This window comes from Lacerta agilis, chromosome 7 (genome assembly GCF_009819535.1).
Source record: "Lacerta agilis isolate rLacAgi1 chromosome 7, rLacAgi1.pri, whole genome shotgun sequence".
Classification (NCBI taxonomy): Eukaryota; Metazoa; Chordata; class Lepidosauria; order Squamata; family Lacertidae; genus Lacerta; species Lacerta agilis.
In genome coordinates, this window is record NC_046318.1 from 59,734,592 (window position 1) to 59,754,981 (window position 20,390).

Consider the following 20,390-nt stretch of genomic DNA (forward strand, 5'->3'; position numbering starts at 1 on the left):
GAAAGAATCCCAGTAAGAGGGGTGGGGAAAAGAAAGGAAAAACGCAGAGTAGGGGTGGAGACAAGATTCATCTACTACATATCACAGTTGTTGCAATAGTATAGAACAGATGTGTGAAGACAGTAGCTTCCTATATGGAAACACTCATGGACAGAAATGCCTTGTAATAATAATAGCCTGATCAGGCCAATGTATGTCTTGAAGTTGGATAATGGAAAGTTAAAATCTGCAGCAGAGATGAAATTTTACATAAGGTTAAAACTGAAAAGACAATGTTGAAAAGTAGCCACAGAGGCTTACCGAAGTTTGTGGAACAATTACATTGGGATCAAAACATGCCTATGGCACTGTTTCAAAGATTTTCTTTTGCTATAAATTTACTATGTATATTTTACATGTTTGTATTAAAATTAAAACTATGAAACTTTTAAAGCATTCTATATGACAGCTAGATCACTCAAATCTGTGAGTGATACTGCTGATCATAATGTTCTATAAAAGAACATTACTGCTGTAGCTACATTTGTCTATGATTTATTGGTTATTGTAGGCAGGGGTAATATGGCTGAATGCCCAGGGAGGCACTTGGCCATAAATCTAACCTTTTAAAAATCTTAAGACTGGGCTGAAATCTGAACATCCTCAGTAACATGATAGACCATTGAGAAATCAGTGCTCAGCTCATGGTGTAGCCAAAATTGAGCACTTTTGCATTTCATTGATTTCCATTGGGATAGTTAAGGGTATGCATAACTGTTTTCCATTGAAATCAATGGACCTAAGAGTACTTAACTTTGTCATGGTGTACGTGCATAACACTTCAGTTGCACAAGACGTTTTGCAATCTTCTGAATGGCACTTTCTCCATAATAGGTATTTCTAACATACAGTAAAGAGGAACTGATTTTGAGTTTTACTAGGCTCTGATCAGATGTACATGCTGACTGGATTTCCACTGTTTCTCTAAAGAGTTGCCAATTGCATTCATTTTGTTTCAACCATAAGTCAGACTAGACTTAAAAAACCACCATTGATCTATTTAGTATGGATTCTCCTTTCCCAGTTCCCAGTTTGTAATGTTAGAGCAAAGATGAATCTTTGTTTGATGCAATAAAAAATTGTAAATCATAGAATTGTAGAGTTGGAAGGAACCCTGTGGATCATCTAGTCCAATGTGACGAAAGTTACGTATTCCAAATAATCAAGCAGCGGCTCTACGACCACGAAAGACAGCGCTTGTTACCTCATACTCTGAGATCCTGTTTTCTGGAGGCCTTAGGTATTACAACACCCTACAGAACCTGTGGCAAATATCTAGATTCTCACATACCCCATATCAAGCCTGTCTGTGTGCCTGCAACCAAGTAGTACCTGATTCAATGGACCACATTCTCTTAGATTGCTCTCTACACAGTAGACCTCGTCAACTGATGCTGAGCAAAATGTTGGACCTCCGGCCTATAACTCCGACAAGAAGTCAAATTGAGGTTTCTCCTGGCAGATTGGGACAAGGATACCACTGTTTTAGTAGCTTCCTTTTTAGCCACAATTTTACCCGAAAGGGTTTCCAACGAACCATCCTTTCAGGGGACAGGGCGAAGCAGAATATCTAACTGCACACAATCACAGTGTGACCTGATGACCCTCGACAGCTTCACCCTTGTCCTTTTAATTATCCCAGTGACCTGAAATGTTTTATATTGTGATGCCAATAAAGGTATTTGATTTGATTTGATTTGATTTTGATTTTAGTCCAACCCCCTGCAATGCAGCTGTCCCATATGGGGATCAAACCTGCAACCTCGGCATTATCAGCACTATGCTCTAATCAACTGAGCTATCCAGGCTTTTTGTGATGCTGCCAGTTGCCCCATGCTGGAATTTGTGCCATTAGAATACATTATGAAATCAGAATTACTTGAGGGCTTGCAAATGTTGGGATACTAGTTAATAGCCTCAGAGGACTCAGAGGAGAATATTCAGAGGCACATACCGGTAGTCTCCCTTTTGTAAGGGGTAGGTTGCTGAAAGCATATTGCACCAGTGTTCCATTATTTGCCCTGACTCTGAATTAGCCCCAGGTTCAAGTCTTCTATGTACATCTGAGAGACAGTGAATAGCCCAAAGTCACTTGTTATGTTTCATGGCTAAATAGTTGAATACTCTTACCAAAACCCCACAATAGCATAACCACACAATTGTGCCAGGATCGGTGTTATATGATCTTCCAGTTATGTACCCTCTGAATAGCATTATTAATCATTATTGTTTGCATTTATGCCTCACCTTATGGGCAAATCAGTTCACAAGGCAAAATTCTGTATACACAACAACTTCGTGCTGGAGCTGTGTGGAAAGGGAGAGGCGAAATATTTGACTCAGGATAACTGAGCTCTCATTCTGTTCTGCTGTTCTGTTGTAGTATAAGCAAACAATGGCCAATTCAGGGTAGAGCAATGAGATAATTTTACTATGGCCAATAGAATCAAAAACATCTCTAAGAGGCATTTATTAAGGCATTTATTTTCTAGGAAATACTTTTGGACAAAACAGGATCTTATTTCTATGTAAATCTGATGCCGGGCAGAGAAAGAATGACAAGGTAAAGAGAAGTAACAACAGTAATTCTGTAGCAGGAGAGGACTGGAAATACCAGGGCTGATCTACCTCTCTGTCATGTGAGAATCTTAAGCTTTTATCCATTGATCTTTCTTCTTGTTCACCTTACAAAGCTAGAAGTTGAAGGTAACTATGTTGGTTTATGGGGGCAGGAGTGGGGACCCAAAGGCAACACTAGCATAGCATGAGGACCAACTGGAAAACACCATAAAGAAGCAGGGGCACTGTACAGAGGACTGGCCTCTACGAAGGACTGTCTGGTCTAATCCTGGTTTAAAAATTAAGAACCAAGGGCAAGCAGGGGCTTTGAAGTTGCCCCTTAGCAGTCGGCAACAGGACAGCAGACTGAGCAGTCCCAGGCACTACTAGGTCAGTTTTTCCCATGATGGTGAGATGCATTTAAATTATAGAGATTCTTTCAAATTTTATATCTATACATTAGCATTGGCACATTTTGTGCAAATCTGCTTCCTCTTTTTAGGTGTTGTGTAGGTGCCCATGATATAATGTAGTGAGAAAGCTGTTGAGCTCACCAGAATTTTCTTCTCCAGGCTGGGTCTTCTGCCAAAAGAACAAAGAAGTGGTAGTGGTTGGTTGTGGCAGAAACAGAAAGAATATTTGTGGGCATGATGGAAAAGGCAAATCTGCAAATTGCAACAGTGTCAAGCCACAGCTATGGGTAGACATGTTGATCTAGTTGCTTACAAAGCAGGTAAGTATTTATTGCTGTTTCCTAAACAAGAGACAGTAAACAGAAACTAGATCAGCATGGAAGAGCAGAGTTGCTAAATGAAACCACAGCTCTTTGCATGTTAATTAAGGTAAACTTGGGAATATGGCAGTAATTTACTCTTATTTAGTCCTACTCCACCATGGTAGGGCTGTATGTGCAGCTGATACAGATGTGCATAAGGATGGTCATCTAGTTCTATTGAACTAGACTGATGTGCCCAAGTATGCGCATCCCATAGGAGTATAATCACACATGCATCAAAATATTATTAGATATGGATCAGGACCACAATGTGCAAGGAAAACAGAACACTAATTTGAATACTGTTTAGCCTTTGGGACAGTGTATACAATCAATTTAAAACCATAAATGCATGCCACTTATTGTGCTGCTCTTGTTTTTGTTTTCTTTCTCCTTTAAAAAAAATACCAGCTTGCTTTAATTATTTGCATTTTATCTTGATGCTGTTTTAATATTTCTTATGCTGTTTGAAGATTAATTGGTCAAAAGGCTGAGCATGTGTACAACATGACTAGGTGCTTTTCAATCATTTCTCTTTTCACATTAATTGGAAAAATGTAGTTTAAACAAATGCATTTGTTAACATGCCTGACATAGTTTTGGTTGGTTTGCTTTAAGCATGGATCAGGTGATCCATGATTCTAAGAAAATGAAAGGGCCTTAATCTGCCTTATCAGATTACATGAACTGCAATTATGCCATAATAAATGTGTTATATCTTTTAAGTGTCACAAATCTCTTCGTTGTTTTTGCTGCAACAAAATAGCAGGCTGCCTCTCTGGAAATCTAGTTCAAGAAATATTTTAATCAGAGGCACCTTTTTAACTGTTTCATCCAACTGATATATCTTGTAGCCCTACTCTAGTATAAACAGTGGGGTCTAAAGATCATGAAATGAAAAGAGTAGTAGTGGCTTATCTGAAACTTGTAGGGTATTACTACTACTAATGCTAACTTTTCTTCTTTTCTTTTGGGTATATGCATACATACACATGCCCCTAGCCGCTGAAGAGGCTACCATGCCTGTGATGAAGTGAAGTGCAGTCCACAAAAATTATACTGCAAGACAACTGTTACCTTGTCTTATTTATTTACTATATTTATATCCCGCCTTACTTACAAGGCAATGGCATATGCCATTCTCCCCTTCTCCATTTTATCTGCACAACTGTCCTGTGAGATAGGTTAGGCTGACTGGCCCAAGCTCACCCATCCCTGGCCCAAATTCACCCCTGTGGGCTTCATGGCTGAGTGAGAATTTGAATTGGGCTCTTGGTTGTTTATACCTCAAACAGTTGCTTAATAACTACCTATTTCAAAAGCAGTGGCATTTCATGTTAATCCTTGTAAATGCTTAATCTGTTAAAAGAGAAGTGCTGTGGCAAAACCTTCCAAGCTTTTGAAGAGTACAGAATGTTATTCTCTCACACATTAAAAAATAGCTTGTACTGTATTTAAAAAGTTCAAAATTGCCTTCCCTAAAAGTGATGTATTGAATGGACACTATTCTACTTTCAGTACCTTGCTCGCTTGCGTTCTTTTCAGTATTCGAATCCACTTGGATGAAAAAACTTTGCGGAGATATTAAATATGTTTTGATTTATGGCTTGGCATATAACCTTTCTAGAACCTAGAGGTCAATTTAAAAAGTAAGAGTCTTGCATGAAGCATATTACATTTCCTTCCAGCATAATGCTAACTTGAAGTACTGCATGCTAGGATATGCAATTGCTGCAAGTCACACCATCACTGGAATATGATTCTTGTGTGTGCCTTATGTAATTTCTCTTAACTTAAAAAAGTTGGGCTAAGGTTGACATATAAATTTCTGCCCTCTGAAAAATGTCTGAGGACAGGAAGTTTCTCCATGCCATTTTCTTATGCTTCACACACACACACACACACACACACACACACAGTGTGTGTGTGTACATATATATGTTGAAAACTACTTTTCAGAGAACTTAACCTTTTGAAATATGACAACCCTCTATGAGTCATACACCATGCCCGCTAAGCCAGACTGCTGCTCTCAGGTGTGATGGAAGTCACTGTCCCTTTGCCAGTGCTGAAGTAAGATCCAGCTGCCCTTCCAGCCAATTCCTGCCTCGGGCAGCAAATTGTCTTGGGGCAGGCCTTGTGCACACCCCAAGTTGGATAATGTCTTAGTATATTTAACATTGCAGACTTGATATGCTATACAATTAAAACTGATTTTGCCTTCCCTCATGTTATGCATGTTTTCTTCAGAAGTGGTCCCATTGTGTTCATTGGGGCTCACTCCCAGGCAGAGAGCCGTCTTTCCCATTGGGTTTACTGGCACGTTGCGCCAGGGCACTGGCCTCTCAGAGGCACCACAGCGAGTGGGGGAGCTGTGCGGCTTTGCCGGTGGCCTCCCCTTTCCCTCCTGAACGCCTGCCAGCTGCGCCCAGTCAACCATATGGCTGGCGGGCATGCAGCTTGCCTCCCAAGCCTCTGTGGGAGGAGAGTGATCCCCGCAGAGGCTTAGGATGGAACCTGCACCCCACCAACTATATGGCTGGCGGGCGTGCATCTTCCTTCCCAAGCCCCTGTAGGAGGAGAGTGAACCCCGCAAAGGCTTGGGAAAAAGTAGACAATTCTGGGAAATGGGGGGTGGGGTGCTGGAGGAATCTTTGCACCATGGCGCAGGATATGCTTAAGACGGCCCTGCTCACAGGTAAGTGAACATAGGCATGAACAAGGCTGGCCCACCCATTAGGGAAGAAGGTGTGGCAACTGCCTCAGGAGGCAGGACCCACAATGCTGCTGTATATATTTACAACCCCCTTGTTTCTGCTGCAGATCTTCCCTTCTACCCCTTTTTCCTTAGTGGGGAGGAAGTGGCACCATTTTGTGGCTTGCCTCAGGTGCCAAAATGTCTTGGGGGTAGCCTTGGGGTTGAAACCCTTGACCTTCCATCAGTTTTGCCTCATCGGCTGACAGGCCACAAACTTGCTCAGGTTACTCTATTCATGAAACAGAGAGGCTTGTTGAACAGGCTTATCTCTTCCTATCGAGCCCTAGAACATAGCTGTCAGCATTTCCCTTTTTTGGGGGAAATTCCCTTATTATAGCAGTGGGGAACAGCAGGGACGGTTGACAGCTATGCCCTAGAAGCTTATATATATATATGCACAAAACTGCATAAATATAATAACATTTTGTTTTTTATTTTTCTAAATAAACTCAGTCGTGTCCTCTTGAGCAACTCTAAAAAAAAAAACCCCACTCGCCCAGCTTTTCCAGTTAATGCTCCCTCGTTTACTCTCCCACTTGGTTCAGCCCGGGCTAACGGCGCGCCTCTTTTAAGACTTTCTTCCTCAGTAATCCCACCCCCTTACGTTTCTCAGCCAGTGGTTCAGGCCGGGACCTCCGCTCGCCGGCGGAGAGCGGTACTACTGTAAATCAAACTGCTGCTCTTTGCTCCGACAAGTTCCATCTCCTCAGCTCCTTTGCGTAGTAGGGCTTGAAGCGCGATGTGTGCGCGTGCGCAGGGCACCCCGCCCCGCCCCCTTCTCGTTTCGACGCTTCAGTCGCGTTTGGGTTGCCTCGCGCCGGATCCTCCTCCCTCCCTCCCTCTCCACCTCGACGGTTGGGGCGCGCGCCGCCAGTGGCAGGCGGGAGACGGGGCGCGCGGGCGCGCGCGATCTCTCTCTCTCTCTCTGTTTCTTTTCTGTGAGCAGGAGGAGGAGAGCCTCCAATGCCGCTGCTGTGAGATGGCATCATTTTGTTGCGCTGTGGCGGCAGCGGCGTTGGTGGCAGCGGCGTTTGGGAGCGGTGCCGAGGGCTGAGGCGGCGGCGGCGGCTGGCGTGGAGAGGGGGAAGGACAACCCTCCGCCACAGCGAGGCGGCGGCGGCGGCGGCACCACAACGCAGCTGGGCTCAGAGCTACGGTAAGGCAGGCACCGAAAAGCAGCCAGCTTGACTGGACTGACTGACTGGCTGACAAATAAACAGGCTGCGCAGCCAACGCCAGCTCTTCTCGGTCGGTTCCTGGCGGTGGTGGCCTGACGGAGACTCGCGAGGGAGAGAAGCGTCGTGGGGGCCCTGCGAGTTGGGGGCGCATTTCTCGCCCCCTTTGGGGGAGGGGGGCCTCGCTTCAGTGGGTGGGAGGAAAGGGTGCGAAACTGCGAGTCTCTTCCCCCCCCCCGTCGCACCCACCCCTTTTCTCTCTCTCTCTGCCGGGCCCTCCTGCTGGTTGGGGGGGGGGAGGGTGCCCCATGTCTGCTTGCTTTGCCTGCCTCCCCCTTCCAACCCTTTTGCCACTCTTGCCCTGGTGTCACCTTGTTTATTCATTTCATGGACCTTTAACTGACGGCAGGGGCGGGGTAAGGCAGGCCGTGGGAGATGGGCCAGCTTGAGCCTTGAACCCTGTTAGCAGCGCTGAGTGGATTGGCAGAGCCGTCAGCGCCCTGGGAAGCAGTCCCGGCAGGGCGGCCCCCTGTCTCTCGATCCAAAGTGGGAGGAGAATATTAGTTACATTTTGATTGCTGTTTACCTTCGTTCTTGGAAAGGGGGTAGAGGAAGAAGGAAGAGGTACTCTCACTTTGGGATGACCTACTGTGACTCTGCAGCCTGTCATTCTCTCTCTCCCCCCCCTTTCCCTCCCTCCCCCCAAACCAGCTTCCTCTTATCACTCTCCCTCCTTTTGCTCAAAATACTGCACAACATTGCTTTTCTCTAATGCTGCAAAGGGGATGGAAGGCCTGTGACGGTTGATCATACCTTCCTACCAGAATACCGCATATTCCACCACGTATCTGAAATAATATTGTTTGTAGCTGGATTCTGTGCATGCTTGGTTGAAAGTTAAGTCGCACTGAATCTGATGTGACTTGCTTCCAAGTAAGTGAGCATATGATGTAGCCTTAACGAATGCTAATAATAAAAAAGATAGTGTTATGCAATAGGACGGTAATGGGACTCTTCAGAAACTCGATCAGAACAAGGAAGGTCCTGCATAATAGAGGCTTACAATACTTCAGTGTTGAGGTGATGTGACAGTGTCTGCTCTAAGTCATGCAGCTGAACTCTCCCAAAATGTTAACAACTCTACAAGTTATTACAATTAGTGCTTAAGTTCTGTGTTATTGTAAATCTACATGGCTGAATGTGTACTGTTGAGTATTTTATTTTTTAAGTTTCTAGTATGAATCAAAGATATATCCTAGTTATAGGTAGGTAGCCGTGTTGGTCTGCCGTAGTTGAATCAAAATAAAAAATAAAAAAATTCCTTCCAGTAGCACCTTAGAGACCAACTAAGTTTGTTATATCCTGTTTTTCTATTACGAACTCAAGCGTTTCCAGGGTATTCATGAGACACCAGCCATACTCAGACATGTTTTTAGTATAGTTGCTGCACTATGTGCCTTAGACCATGGCTTGAGACCTAAATACTGTACATGTTCAGATGTTGCTTTTTTGACATGCAGGTGTTCTACATCAGTAGCTTTCTTCAGATTCAGCACCCATCTTTAACCCCAACCTTCAATATGGAATCATTTTTTTACTGTATTTGGACTTTCTAGGACATATTCACACATCACACTAAACAAAGGTTTTGCTCAAAACATGAGCCACAGTGAACCTCAGACTTGAATGCTCCCCTATTTTCCACCCACATGGTCCGGAGAATTTTGGAAGCTTTTACTTTTGGTTTCCTTTAACTATAACTTTACATTTTGTCTAAATGGTAGATCATAGTTTAATACCAACAGTGGTCAGTTTAAATAAAAATAATTATTTCCAGTTCAGGCAAAATAAGAAATCATGTTTATAGGAAACGGGAAATAAGTTCCCATAGTATTTCTATTCCATCTGTGTAGGAGGAGCAAATGGAAGAAGGGGAGTGGGAGCTCAAGGTTTGCTTCTTTTTGTCCATGTCATTCTAAACCATGGTTTAGCACATGATGGGAAACCTTTTTATTTCCTGCAACATTCCTTTGGAAATGCTAGAGACAAAAGTGTTCTAGATTGAGTGATCCAGAATAAAAACTGCCCTGCTTCAATTTTCACTAATGTTAAAATTTGCAGGCCTGTTCAGGTCTACCCAGAAGTAAGCCTCATTGGATTTGATTAGTTGATCTCAAGTACAGTACAGTATATACAAACTAATACAGCACTGTTCTGAATACTAATTTACCCCCAATTTTAGTACGCCCCCCACCCATGCATAGGTTTGGCAGAAGCTTGCTATTTTTTCCCCAAACAGCTGGTGAAAAAACTTAATTTCTCCAAACCATATAATCAAAAAGAAGAGGTGAGGGAGAACATCAATCTTTTTTTCTCAAATAAAATAATCCCCTTCCACTTGCTCAGGAGCTGCATGGAAAGATCAGGAAAATGCTTCTTTAAACACCCAGGAAAATTATGGAGTAAATAAAAAGGAAGCAACTCTGTTGGGGTGGAAGAATAGAGTATTTGGGTCAGGGATTACATGTCTGTGTTCAGGACAGAACATTCCTCTGTGAATCACTTGTGCTGGAGAATGGGCATGGGGGGAGCACAATCTCCTTGGTTCTGGACCTCTCAGTGGCTTTTTATATGATTGACCATAGTATACTTTTGAGCTGTCTATCTCAGATGTCACTTGAGGACACTGTTCCTGCGTGGGGGTTACAGTTCAGAAGATGGTGCTGGAGGTCTTACGTTCCACCTATTGTCCTTTGACATTCCTCACGGTCCTTTTTTATTTCCCATACTTTTTAATATAAAGTGGTACCTCTGGTTACGTACTTAATTCGTTCTGGAGGTCCGTTCTTAACCTGAAACTGTTCTTAACCTGAAGCACCACTTTAGCTAATGGGGCCTCCTGCTGCTGCTGCACCACCAGAGCACGATTTTTGTTCTTATCCTGAAGCAAAGTTCTTAACCTGAAGCGTTATTTCTAGGTTAGCGGAGTTTGTAACCTGAAGCATATGTAACCTGAAGCGTATGTAACCTGAAGTACCACTGTACATGAAACTACTAGTGAGGTCATGCACTCCATCTCTCTTTTCCACATTCTTATCCTAAGGAAACCCTGAACAGATATCTGAGGGCAGTGTTTGGGTAGATGAGATTAAACAACAGGACAAAACTGCACATCCAATTGGCATTGTATTCCCCCTAAGGGGCCAAGTGAACATTTTGGGAGTGCTCCTGGACTTTGTGCTATCTATGGAGGCACATGTAACATTGGTGGCCCATGTGTTTCAACTAGTTTGAGCTGTTTTGTCTTATCCAGAGGAGGCAGATATTGCCTCAGTGACATTTGTGTTGGTTACATTCAGGCTGGATTACTTGAATGCACTCTGCATGGAGCTTCTCTTAAAGATGATACAGTAGTTTCAATTACTGCAGCACATATGTGGTAGCAAGAACACTTCTAGGAGTCAAGCATTCTTATCTTATTACAGCGCCAGTTACATTACCTGCCTGTTCACTTCTGGGCCCAATTTAAGGTGATGATGTTTAAAATAGTAAAGACTTTGGGTCTAGGCTGTCAGAAGGACTGCCTACATTAATAAGTTCCTGCTAGAAACCCGAGATTTACATCCAAGGTCCTTCTCTGTGGTCCACTGATAAAAATGGTCAGGTTGTTGAGTACAAACCCCATATTTCTGAAATGCCGTCTCTGAGGGAATTCATATGGCTCCATCTCTGCTGATCTTCAGGGAAACCCTTAGTTGTTGTTTTTTTAATTTGGTCAGCATTTGGATGATTTTGGGGTTTTATCCATAGCTGTTATTTTCGTGTTAATTGGTTTTACTGCTACTTTAAATTTTGGATTTTTAATATATAGCATTGATTTGTTGGGAAAATATACACACTAAAAGATGAAGTAGAAACATGCTGTAGCTGTGTCAATGCCTTCTTCCACGTGACTAATGGAGTTCCTTTACATTTGGTTTCTTCATATCTGCTTTTTCTGTTAAATCTAAGCCCTAAAAATAAATGGTGGTGGCATGATTATTTTTGGATTACAACACTTTTGGGTTACAACACAAGGAACTGAAGACCAATGTTCTGCAATAGGGAACTGGATCTGAATCCTTATGTCTTCTAACCCTGCCCCCCCCCAGGCCAAATTCAACGGGTGGATGGGGCTGTCCTCTGCCAATCACCTGACTTCATAATGACATTGGGTGACATGACACTTTGAAAAGGCAGGTATGCTTCAGATGCCAGATGTGCTAATGATTGATTGGGCTTAAAAACTTATTTTGGCCCATCTACCTTTTTATCAGCTCACACCTGACATCATATAGGACATCATGTGATTGGCAGGTGAGCATGGCTTAGCCAAAATGGCCCAGAGGTTTCTCTAGCCATGTTCTACTATGTGTGTAACTAATGTAATATTCCTTTTAGGCATGGTCTAGGCAAAGTTAAGCACCTAAGATTGCAGTATTATGCATACTTTGAAGTATTAAGCATAATTTGATTTACTTCCATAGCATGCATAGGAGCAGATTGTAAGTCACATTGATTTAAATAAAAGAGATTTGAGTATGCTCAGACCAGTGGGATTTGTAGCCCCTTTCTTCACTTGAGTAACAGCATAAACTTGGTGCTTAAGATGATCCTCTAAATAAAGTGGTTAAAGTGTTAATCTTAGAGTTTCTGCTTAAAAAATGAGAAAGTGCTGAGTGTGTACACAGGTAGGGGACAGTTAGAACAGGGCTAGGCAACCTCAGGCTCAGGCCAAACATTGCCTTCCAGACTTTTTGCAGGCCACACCCCCTCTCCCCACATCTCACTGGTATTGCTTTACCATATTGCTTTATATTTGAGTGTTTTTGCCTTGCTGAAATGTGTCCTTTGCCTCTGATAATGACTCTTGCTTGCCTGGATAGAGATTAGAGAGGGGTATGTAAATGTGCATGGAAATAATCCTATCATACAAAGGTGAAATGTTCACTGCTCTGCTCACTTTTGCATGTGGCTCCCAGAAGGTTGCCCAGAAGGGAGTGAGGCCATCTGCCTGAAAAAGGTACCATCCATCCCTGAGTTAGTGGTTAAGTGAGTTCTCATGTTATTGCTGTTTAGGTGTAATGGAGAAGTGGAAACTGTGAGTAAGATAATGTGGTGTGTCCTGTGAGTTCGTCTTATAGCATGGTGGATAAAAATCAATGTTTGATATACTTGGGTTTTAAAAGTCATTTATTAAGAATTTCTGTTAAAATAAATTGGTTAAAATGAAACCTTGCAAGTTAAACTCCACTATTCTTAACTAGTAGCAGCTGGTGGAGTGGGACAGTTTAGCTTACCTGGCTTTCCAGTGTGGAGGTTGCTTCTGAGAACCAACAGGAGGGATGAGGCAGTGGGCACAGTGAAGGTGAGGCAAATTAACTTGGCTGCTGCATCCACATCATGCCCACCTTCCTGCTCCTTACTTTGTGTTAGGAAGTCAGGTAAGCAGTGCCACTCCATTCCACTACTGCTGCTGCTTCTTAAATTTGAATTGGTTAGCTGCCTGGTTCACATGTAATAATGGTTTAGTGCTCTGTGGATGAGCCTCCAAAAGATCGCATGAAGTATAGGGCTCACATGCTCCACCTTCCTTCTGTGGTACGGCTAGGAGGAAGACTTCTGCTCTGTTCAGTTGTGCTGTCAATGGCTTAGTGTTGCATATAAAACAGGGTTCATGGCTTAAAACAAACAAGGATAGTTAAGTCAATTTCATAACTCATAATTAGCTTGAATTTAACTCATGAATTTATTTGGTTATGTTTGGTTATTCAAAAATCTGGAGTGTAATCTTGGTTAAAAAAAAATCACAGGATAACAGATCATTGTGATCCAAAGAAAATATTACTAGCCTATCTAAAGTAATATGTTGAGAAAGATGATTTAGATATACTGCTGACTATGTTAGTAGCACCAGCATTGGAATGGCTCAAAAAACAATTGGGATATTGCTTGGATGTAGTTCTGTATACACTTACCTGGAGGGAAGGACCATTGAATTAAATTGGTGTTACTTTGAGTAAACATGCATAGGATTGAGCTGAGGAGGGTCCTATTTGGAACTGATCCTCCATTCTGGAATGAAGCTGAGAAAGCTGATGAAAATTTAAGTGGATAAGACATAGCAGCAGTGGGACATGGTTATCTCTGGTTGAATATAAACTGTGTAAAAAGGACAGGGAATGACATACTGGAGGTGGTGTCACTCTGGACATCAAAGAGGACATTAAGTCCAACAAGCTACTATCAGGCCCCTGATCAAAATGCTTCAGGATATCTTGATATGAAGAATAAAATCAAGGAAGCATCCTATGGATTCAGATGTTTGACATCAATTACCCATACATAGACGGGCTCTATATGTGTTCCAGTCATGACCAAGAGGTAAAATTTCTATATAGAGGCAGCCCCGTTTCTGCAAATTCTGTAATGTGCATGAATGCATATTGCGCAGAATCCAGAAACATCATAAAGACATTACTGAAACATCACTAAAATGGTGGGGTGGAGCGTGGTGTTTGCAGGCTTTTTCAGTGGGCTTCAGTTATAACTGATTTCACTGTTGCGCATGGTGCCTTGGAATGTAACCCCACATAAACAGTGGGCTGCCTGTACACTAAATCACTGTGCCCTAGAACAGTTGGTCATGCAATTGATCAGAGTGGTGGTGACCTTGGATTTAACCTTGAGTGGTGCCCAGGATCTAGTGTGAGATGTAAGTATTGTTGAACCAATTGAGAGTGGTGACCATAGTGCTGTTTAGTTAAATATACATGTACATGGCCAATTGCCAAGAAAAATCTAACACAGTCACATTTTACTTCAAAACAGGAAACTTCCCCAAAATGAAGGGATTGATAAAAAGGAAATTGAAAGCCAAAGATACTAAAATGCTTGGGAGTTGTTAAAAAACACAACATTAGAAGCTCAACTGCAGTGTATACTGTAGCTCAGGAAACATACTATAAGGGCCAAGAGGATAGTAGTGTGGTTAAGTGTGCCACCACTTTCCATTCTTGGTAACATGGTTGTAATAGTAGAGTCCTTTAAGTTCCTGGGCTCCATAATTTCTTATAACTTAAATTGGTCAAGCAACATCAATAGTATTATTAAAAAGGTCCACCAGAGGCTGTATTTCCTGCGTCAACTAAGGAAATTTAAATTGTCCCAGGAAGTGTTGATTCAATTCTACAGAGGCATCATTGAAACTGTTCTCTGTAATTCTATAACAGCTTGGTACGGTACAGCCTCTAAGAGAGACAAGAAAAAGCTCCAACGAGCTGTAAGAATTGCAGAAAGGGTAATTGGTGTTAGCTTGCCTTCAATAGAGACAATTTATGCTACCCGAGTAAGGAAGAGAGCAGAGAGAATTGTAGCAGATCCTTTACATCCCGGTCATCATCTGCTTGATTTACTTCCATCTGGACGTCGCTACAGGACTTCATATACAAAATCGGCCAGGCACAAGAATAGTTTTTTCCCTTGTGCCATTAAATTGTTAAATTCGTAGTTGTATAGCTTAAGGGGAGGTAAAATATGGGTGGGGTTTCTTTACTTCTTTGTATTGTGAGAGGAACAGTGTCTGTATGTTTACATTGCAATGTAGCCGAAACAAATTCCAAGTATGTTGGAAAATGTACTTGGCCAATAATAAATTATTCCTATTCCTATTCCTATTCCTTAATGAGCAGAGTCAAAAGCTCTATTAGAGGCCAGAAGGCTTCCTTCAAAAATTTGAAGTCGTCCAAATGAAGAGAACAAAATGGAACACAATCTTTTGCAAAACAAATGCAATCAAGACAGTAAGGGATGCTAAAAAAGAAAACAACAAGAAGCTGTATAAATACTTTAGTAACTGAAATATAGGGGAATTGTTGGGCCCTTGGATGAATAGGGAGTCAAAGGTGTACTAAAGAAGGATAAGGAGATTCTGGAGAAGCTGAATTACTTCTTTGCATCTGTCAGTGGAAGATAAAGGTTAGGTCCTAGTGCAGGGGTCTTCAAACTAAGGTCTGCAGGCCGGATCTGGTTCACCAGCCTCCTAAACCCGGCCCACCCGAGATGTGTGAGTACTGGCAAGGAGATTGTCCAAAATATTACTGACGGCACAGCCATGTTGATACTAAGCTTGGGCAGCACTTTAGTGCCCTTGCGCATGCGGAAAGCGAGGAAAAGTTGTGAGGCAAAATAAGCACAGCAGGCAAAAGTGGAGCTGAGCCTTTGTGGTGGGAGGAGGAGGATGATGATAATATGGTGGCCTGGTTGGTCTTTTCAGCGCATGCGCACCGCGGTGTTTGTGTATTCTGGCTGCGCGGTGCTGGCAGTGGCAGCGGCTCTGGTGGAGGAGGGGAAGATGGCCGTGTCCTTGCTGGAGCAGAAACTGTCCTGCTTGGAGGCCAAGCTGAAGCAGAAGAACAGGGAAGCCTGGATGTGCATCGACCTCAACTTGGAGGCTTTGAGGGGAGAAATGGTGGTGGTGGCGGCAGCAGCAGAGGAGGCTCCGTGGAAGGGCCCTTCTGCTTGGGTGACGGACACGGACCTGCCTGGCACGAGATGCGCCTGCTAGGTTCCCCCGCCCGGAGGGAGGCACGCATGTGCTTGGAGAGGCAGAGGCGAAGGCAGACTACAGCTGTACTCTGCCCCGCTGGGCTGCTCCTGCTTTTCCTGGGGGCTGCTGCTGCTGCCTGGCTGCCACCGCTGCGTCTTCCCCTCTGAAGCACCTAAAGTTTCTTCTCCCCAGTGGAGCCACCGGGGACTCGGCCGCTGCACGTAGCGAGGCGCCCTTGTCCTCTACTGGGCCGTGTGGCCAGTGCTGCCCTCTCCTCTCCAGAGCCCACGCACCTTTGTTCAGCATGGTGGCCCGCCCATGGCTCCGGTCCCCGGCCGCAGCTACCTAGGGCTGGCTGCTTCTAGCCGCAGCTGCTGCCTTGTTGGCTGAGCCCCGCTCACAAAGTTGCTCCGAAGTCAAGAAGCTCAACGTAGCCAAGGTTTCAGCCAGAGCGAGGTGCCCAGCCACGAAATCAATGGTGAGGGGCAGCAGGGAGTTAGGGGATGGAGTAGCTGTGGGGGACCGCCTTTGGGTCACTTTTTGCAGGGGGGGGGATAGAAGCCTTCTTTGTTGTCAGTTCTGGAGAGCTCAGTGTTTAATTTTATTATATTTCACGACTCTTTCTCACTCTACCAAGACTTTTCCAGGGGGGGGGGTGTCGCTTTTCTCTCTCTTCTCTCCAAGGTTTTGCTAAGAGCTTTCAGCTGGCAACTGGTGTCCTTGGACACCCCTGGGGCTTTACTTGCCGCCTCCTCTCTCCCTACCTCAAACTCGCATGTCAGTCTCCTGGAGCTCAGGAGGCTCGTGTATCACCAATGAAAGAATTGGGGAATGGGGATTTGTGTACAGGAGAAAGGTTTGTCCCCCCGTTCTCTCTCATTATTTCTCAAGTTGTTGCTTGCGTGAGGCTGGGGGCATGCGGCAACGGCCATGGGAGGAGAGGTGGGGGGAAATCTCCAGTGAACAAATTGGCAAAAAGCTGTAGCCTTTTATTGCAACCCCCAACACACACACACACACACACACACACACACACAGACTTTAATTGTAGTTGATTTGCAGGGAATCTGGGTTCCTGAGTTTTCCAAACACACTTTTCAAAAGAGTCCTGGATTCTAGACATCTCATTCTTTCTTTAAACAACTCCAGTTTCGGCACAGTTGAAAAGTTTATGTTGATTAAAATCATTCTTCATTTTAAACATTGTATTGTTTTTCCTGTTTTTGTGTGCACTACAAATAAAATCTGTGCAGTGTGCATAGGAATTCGTTTATATTTTTTTCAAACTATAGTCCGGCCCCCTGTTTAAAAAGTTTGAGGACCTCTGTCCTAGTGCCTGAACTAGCTCTTATAGGAAGGGAGTATGAGGAACTGATAGTGGTGACGAGAGATGATGTTCTAGACAAAATAAAAAGTCATGTAAACCATTTAAAGATGCATTTAAATGCATTTAAATGTAAATCATTTAAAGCAATGCTGGAATCTTTTACCCAACATGGAGCTCGAACCCACAACCCTGAGATTAAGAGGCCCATGCTCTACTGACTGAGCTATTCCAGGGGTTCATCTGACAACCAAGAACATAAGAGCTTGCTGGCCCATCTATTACACCATCCTGTTCTCTTTCAGAAACATTACTGCTTTCAACTGTATCAGCATCACTGCCTCCTGTGGGAGTGAATTCTATAGTTTAACTGTGCTCTATGTAAATAAGTAGTTCCCTTTATCTGTTCTGTATCTTCCAACATTGAGCTTCATTGGGTGTTCACAAATTCTAGTGAGAATTCACAAATTATGAGAGAGGGAGAAAAAACTAATTTCTTTTCAATTTCTCCATGCCATGCATAACTTAATGAACTTCTTTCATGTCACCTCTTACTCACCTTTTCCAAAATAAAAAGTCCTAAATGTTGCAACTTTTCTTCATAGGGGAGTTGTTCCACTCCCTTGATCATTTTGGTTGGTACTTTTCTTAACTTTCCCCATCTCTACAACATTCTTTTTAGGTGTGGAAACCAAAACTGTATACAGTATTACAGATACAGTTGCACCATAGATTTGTATAACTGTATTATGATATCAGCAGTTTTATTTTCAATTCTTTTCCTAATGATCCCTAGCATGGAATTTGACCTTTTCACTGCTTCTGCACACTGGGTCTACCTCTTCATCAAACTGTCTACTGTGACCATAAGGTCTTGTTTCTGGTCCGTCATGACCTGTCAGACCCCATGAGTATGTATGTGAAATTAAGATTTTTGTTTGCTCCAACATGCATGTGTTACATAAGGCGTTAAACTTGCAATTCAGTCAGTTTGGAGAGGTATTTTTGGAGCTCTTCACAATCTCTTCTTTGCTTTAATAACCCTGAACAATTTAGAATCATTAAAAACTTGTCCACCTTACTACTCAGTCCTAACTCTACATCATCATCATCATCATCATTATCATCATCATCATCTCATCACTTTTGATACCTTTTTCATGATCAAACTGAACATCTTCCCCTTTTGCGTTTATGAGTGCCAACTGTTTATCTTTCCTTGATTCACTGTGTTGCTCTATTATTTAGGTACCCATACATTTTAGGCAATCTTTAAATCATTAACTTACCATACTATTTACCTTAGTTTCTGTGTTTTGTAATTACATTTAGTTTTGTATTTATTTAAAACATTCCTTGCGCACTCTTCACTGCCAAAGCCTTTCTGTATAATTCTAGTAACTAGACATAAGTGCCCCAAACATTGCTATTTGTCTGCTTTTAATTTTATTTAGGGACAGATGAATGTGGTTATAGAAAGATGGTAAATCCTCACTATTTTTAATTGGGATAGATTGTCAAGCATAGATTTAGCATAGTCTTTTTTTAGAATATGGCCCAGCAACTGGAGAAGGTCAAGGGCAGAGAGTAGTCTAGTGAACAGTCTTGGGAAGCCACCAGGTGAATTTTGGGAAATATTGGGAAGGTGAAGTTGAAATAGGTCTGTTAAGCAACTGTGGTTAATTGCTCAGATATTCTAGTAAAAAAACCAATACCCTAAGACATATAGATGGAGGGGTGGGGTGATTTCTGAAGTGGTTGGTTATAATTAGATAAACCAACTGCAATTGCAAATGGTTGGGATAATGGGGTAACTGCAGTTTCTTGTCTGGCCTGGCCCCACAGGTTTTGTTGTAAAATTTCTTTGGTGGTAGACAGTGTAGAACTTTATAGGGCTCTCTAAAACCCACCATTCTTGATACTCAGTTATTAGAAAGACTTGCTCTCATGGTTATCACCAAAAATTAGATGTTTGGGAAAGCTAGTTTCACAAAATCTTGTTTGTGTCTGTGGTGATATATTTATAAATGATCTGCACCAAAAAAATATATATTCAGAAATGGGGAAGACTTTGTGCAGAATGTTACACTGTAGATGTAGATATTTATACTTGACCATATTTTGGAGGATCTCTTCTGATTAGCATGTGCACTGGCCATTTGTTTAATCATATCAGTTATATCACTGCTGTGTTTATACAGCATTGTGCTGTGGCATTTAGCACATCCTTGTACTATTTTTGGAGGGGTACAGTTCCTTATTCTTCTCATATCCTGCTATGTGTGTTTTCTGCAGTCCTCAACGTACCAAAATTACCTGAATTGAACATAGTATCTGGAATCAAAAGTACTATGTATAGAACCTAAGGGGCACTACAGGCCTCAGTACTGCTTCTACCTGCTGAAAATCTGTTCCTGAAAGTTTTATGTAATGTGGGGTTGTGCAAGCGTTTGGCTCTTGTGTCTGTTTTTAATATTAGACTGTCAGATGCTCCTGGAAAGTTCAGAAGCAGGGCATGGGAGATATAAGAGGAACTCTTGAAAATGTGGTGAGATTTACTGTAAAACAAGGGTATATATTTGTATTAATAATTTGTGACATGGATATATGTGGGCAGTTGAGTTGATACACTTTTTGACAATTTGTAAATTTTTGGACAGGTTTGAAAGACTGACTAAATTTAAAGTAAAATGTTGTTGTTTATTTAAAAAGAGTCCAGTATGTATTAAAGTGGTCAATGCCATTGAAACTGGTGGCTGGTGCATGTAGTCAAAGATTTCTTTCTTTATTTTTTAATAGGCTGAAGTTGTAGCCTCTGACATGGCTGCAGCCTCTCCAAGATCTGGAAGCAGTAATAACTATCATGGAAGACTACAAATGCAAGTAACTAGTAAGTAAAAATTTGCAAATCACAAACTTGATCCTTTAAATGCCTTCTTGTTAGCACAGACTTGTAATTATTCACCTTTGGTGAGCAGAAATTGCTTCAAGGTGACCAGTCAGTGCTGATCCAGTCCTTCTAGTTTTCTCTGTCTCTTTAAATGGAAGGTATAATTTGTGTATGCACAGTGAAATGTATTGCCATAGTTTTTCTTTGTGTCTCTGTTCCTCTCAACTGGGAGAGGTGGGTCAAAAAATTGTATAGCTCCCTTTAGGTGTTCTGTTGTGTATAC

The 20,390-nt window shown here is 42.5% G+C and overlaps 1 protein-coding gene and 1 long non-coding RNA gene across 3 annotated transcripts in view; one reads left to right on the forward strand and one right to left on the reverse strand.

Annotated features, from left to right (window-relative positions):
- Positions 1-3,099: 3,099 nt before the first annotated feature.
- LOC117050124 lies at positions 3,100-7,012 on the reverse strand. Its single transcript, XR_004427064.1, has 2 exons — positions 6,736-7,012; positions 3,100-3,180 (listed from the first exon to the last, which is right to left on the reverse strand). It is a non-coding gene; the product is annotated as an uncharacterized LOC117050124 (long non-coding RNA).
- A 32-nt stretch (positions 7,013-7,044) lies between these two features.
- WWP1 (WW domain containing E3 ubiquitin protein ligase 1) overlaps positions 7,045-20,390 on the forward strand; it is a 47,994-nt gene continuing 34,648 nt past the window's right edge. For both annotated transcript variants that reach the window (XM_033155506.1, XM_033155507.1), the window contains exons 1-2: positions 7,045-7,287; positions 20,017-20,107. In XM_033155506.1, the coding sequence (XP_033011397.1) occupies positions 20,038-20,107 (70 nt within the window). In that variant the 5' untranslated portion in view covers positions 7,045-7,287; positions 20,017-20,037. The remainder of the gene's footprint in view (positions 7,288-20,016; positions 20,108-20,390) is intronic.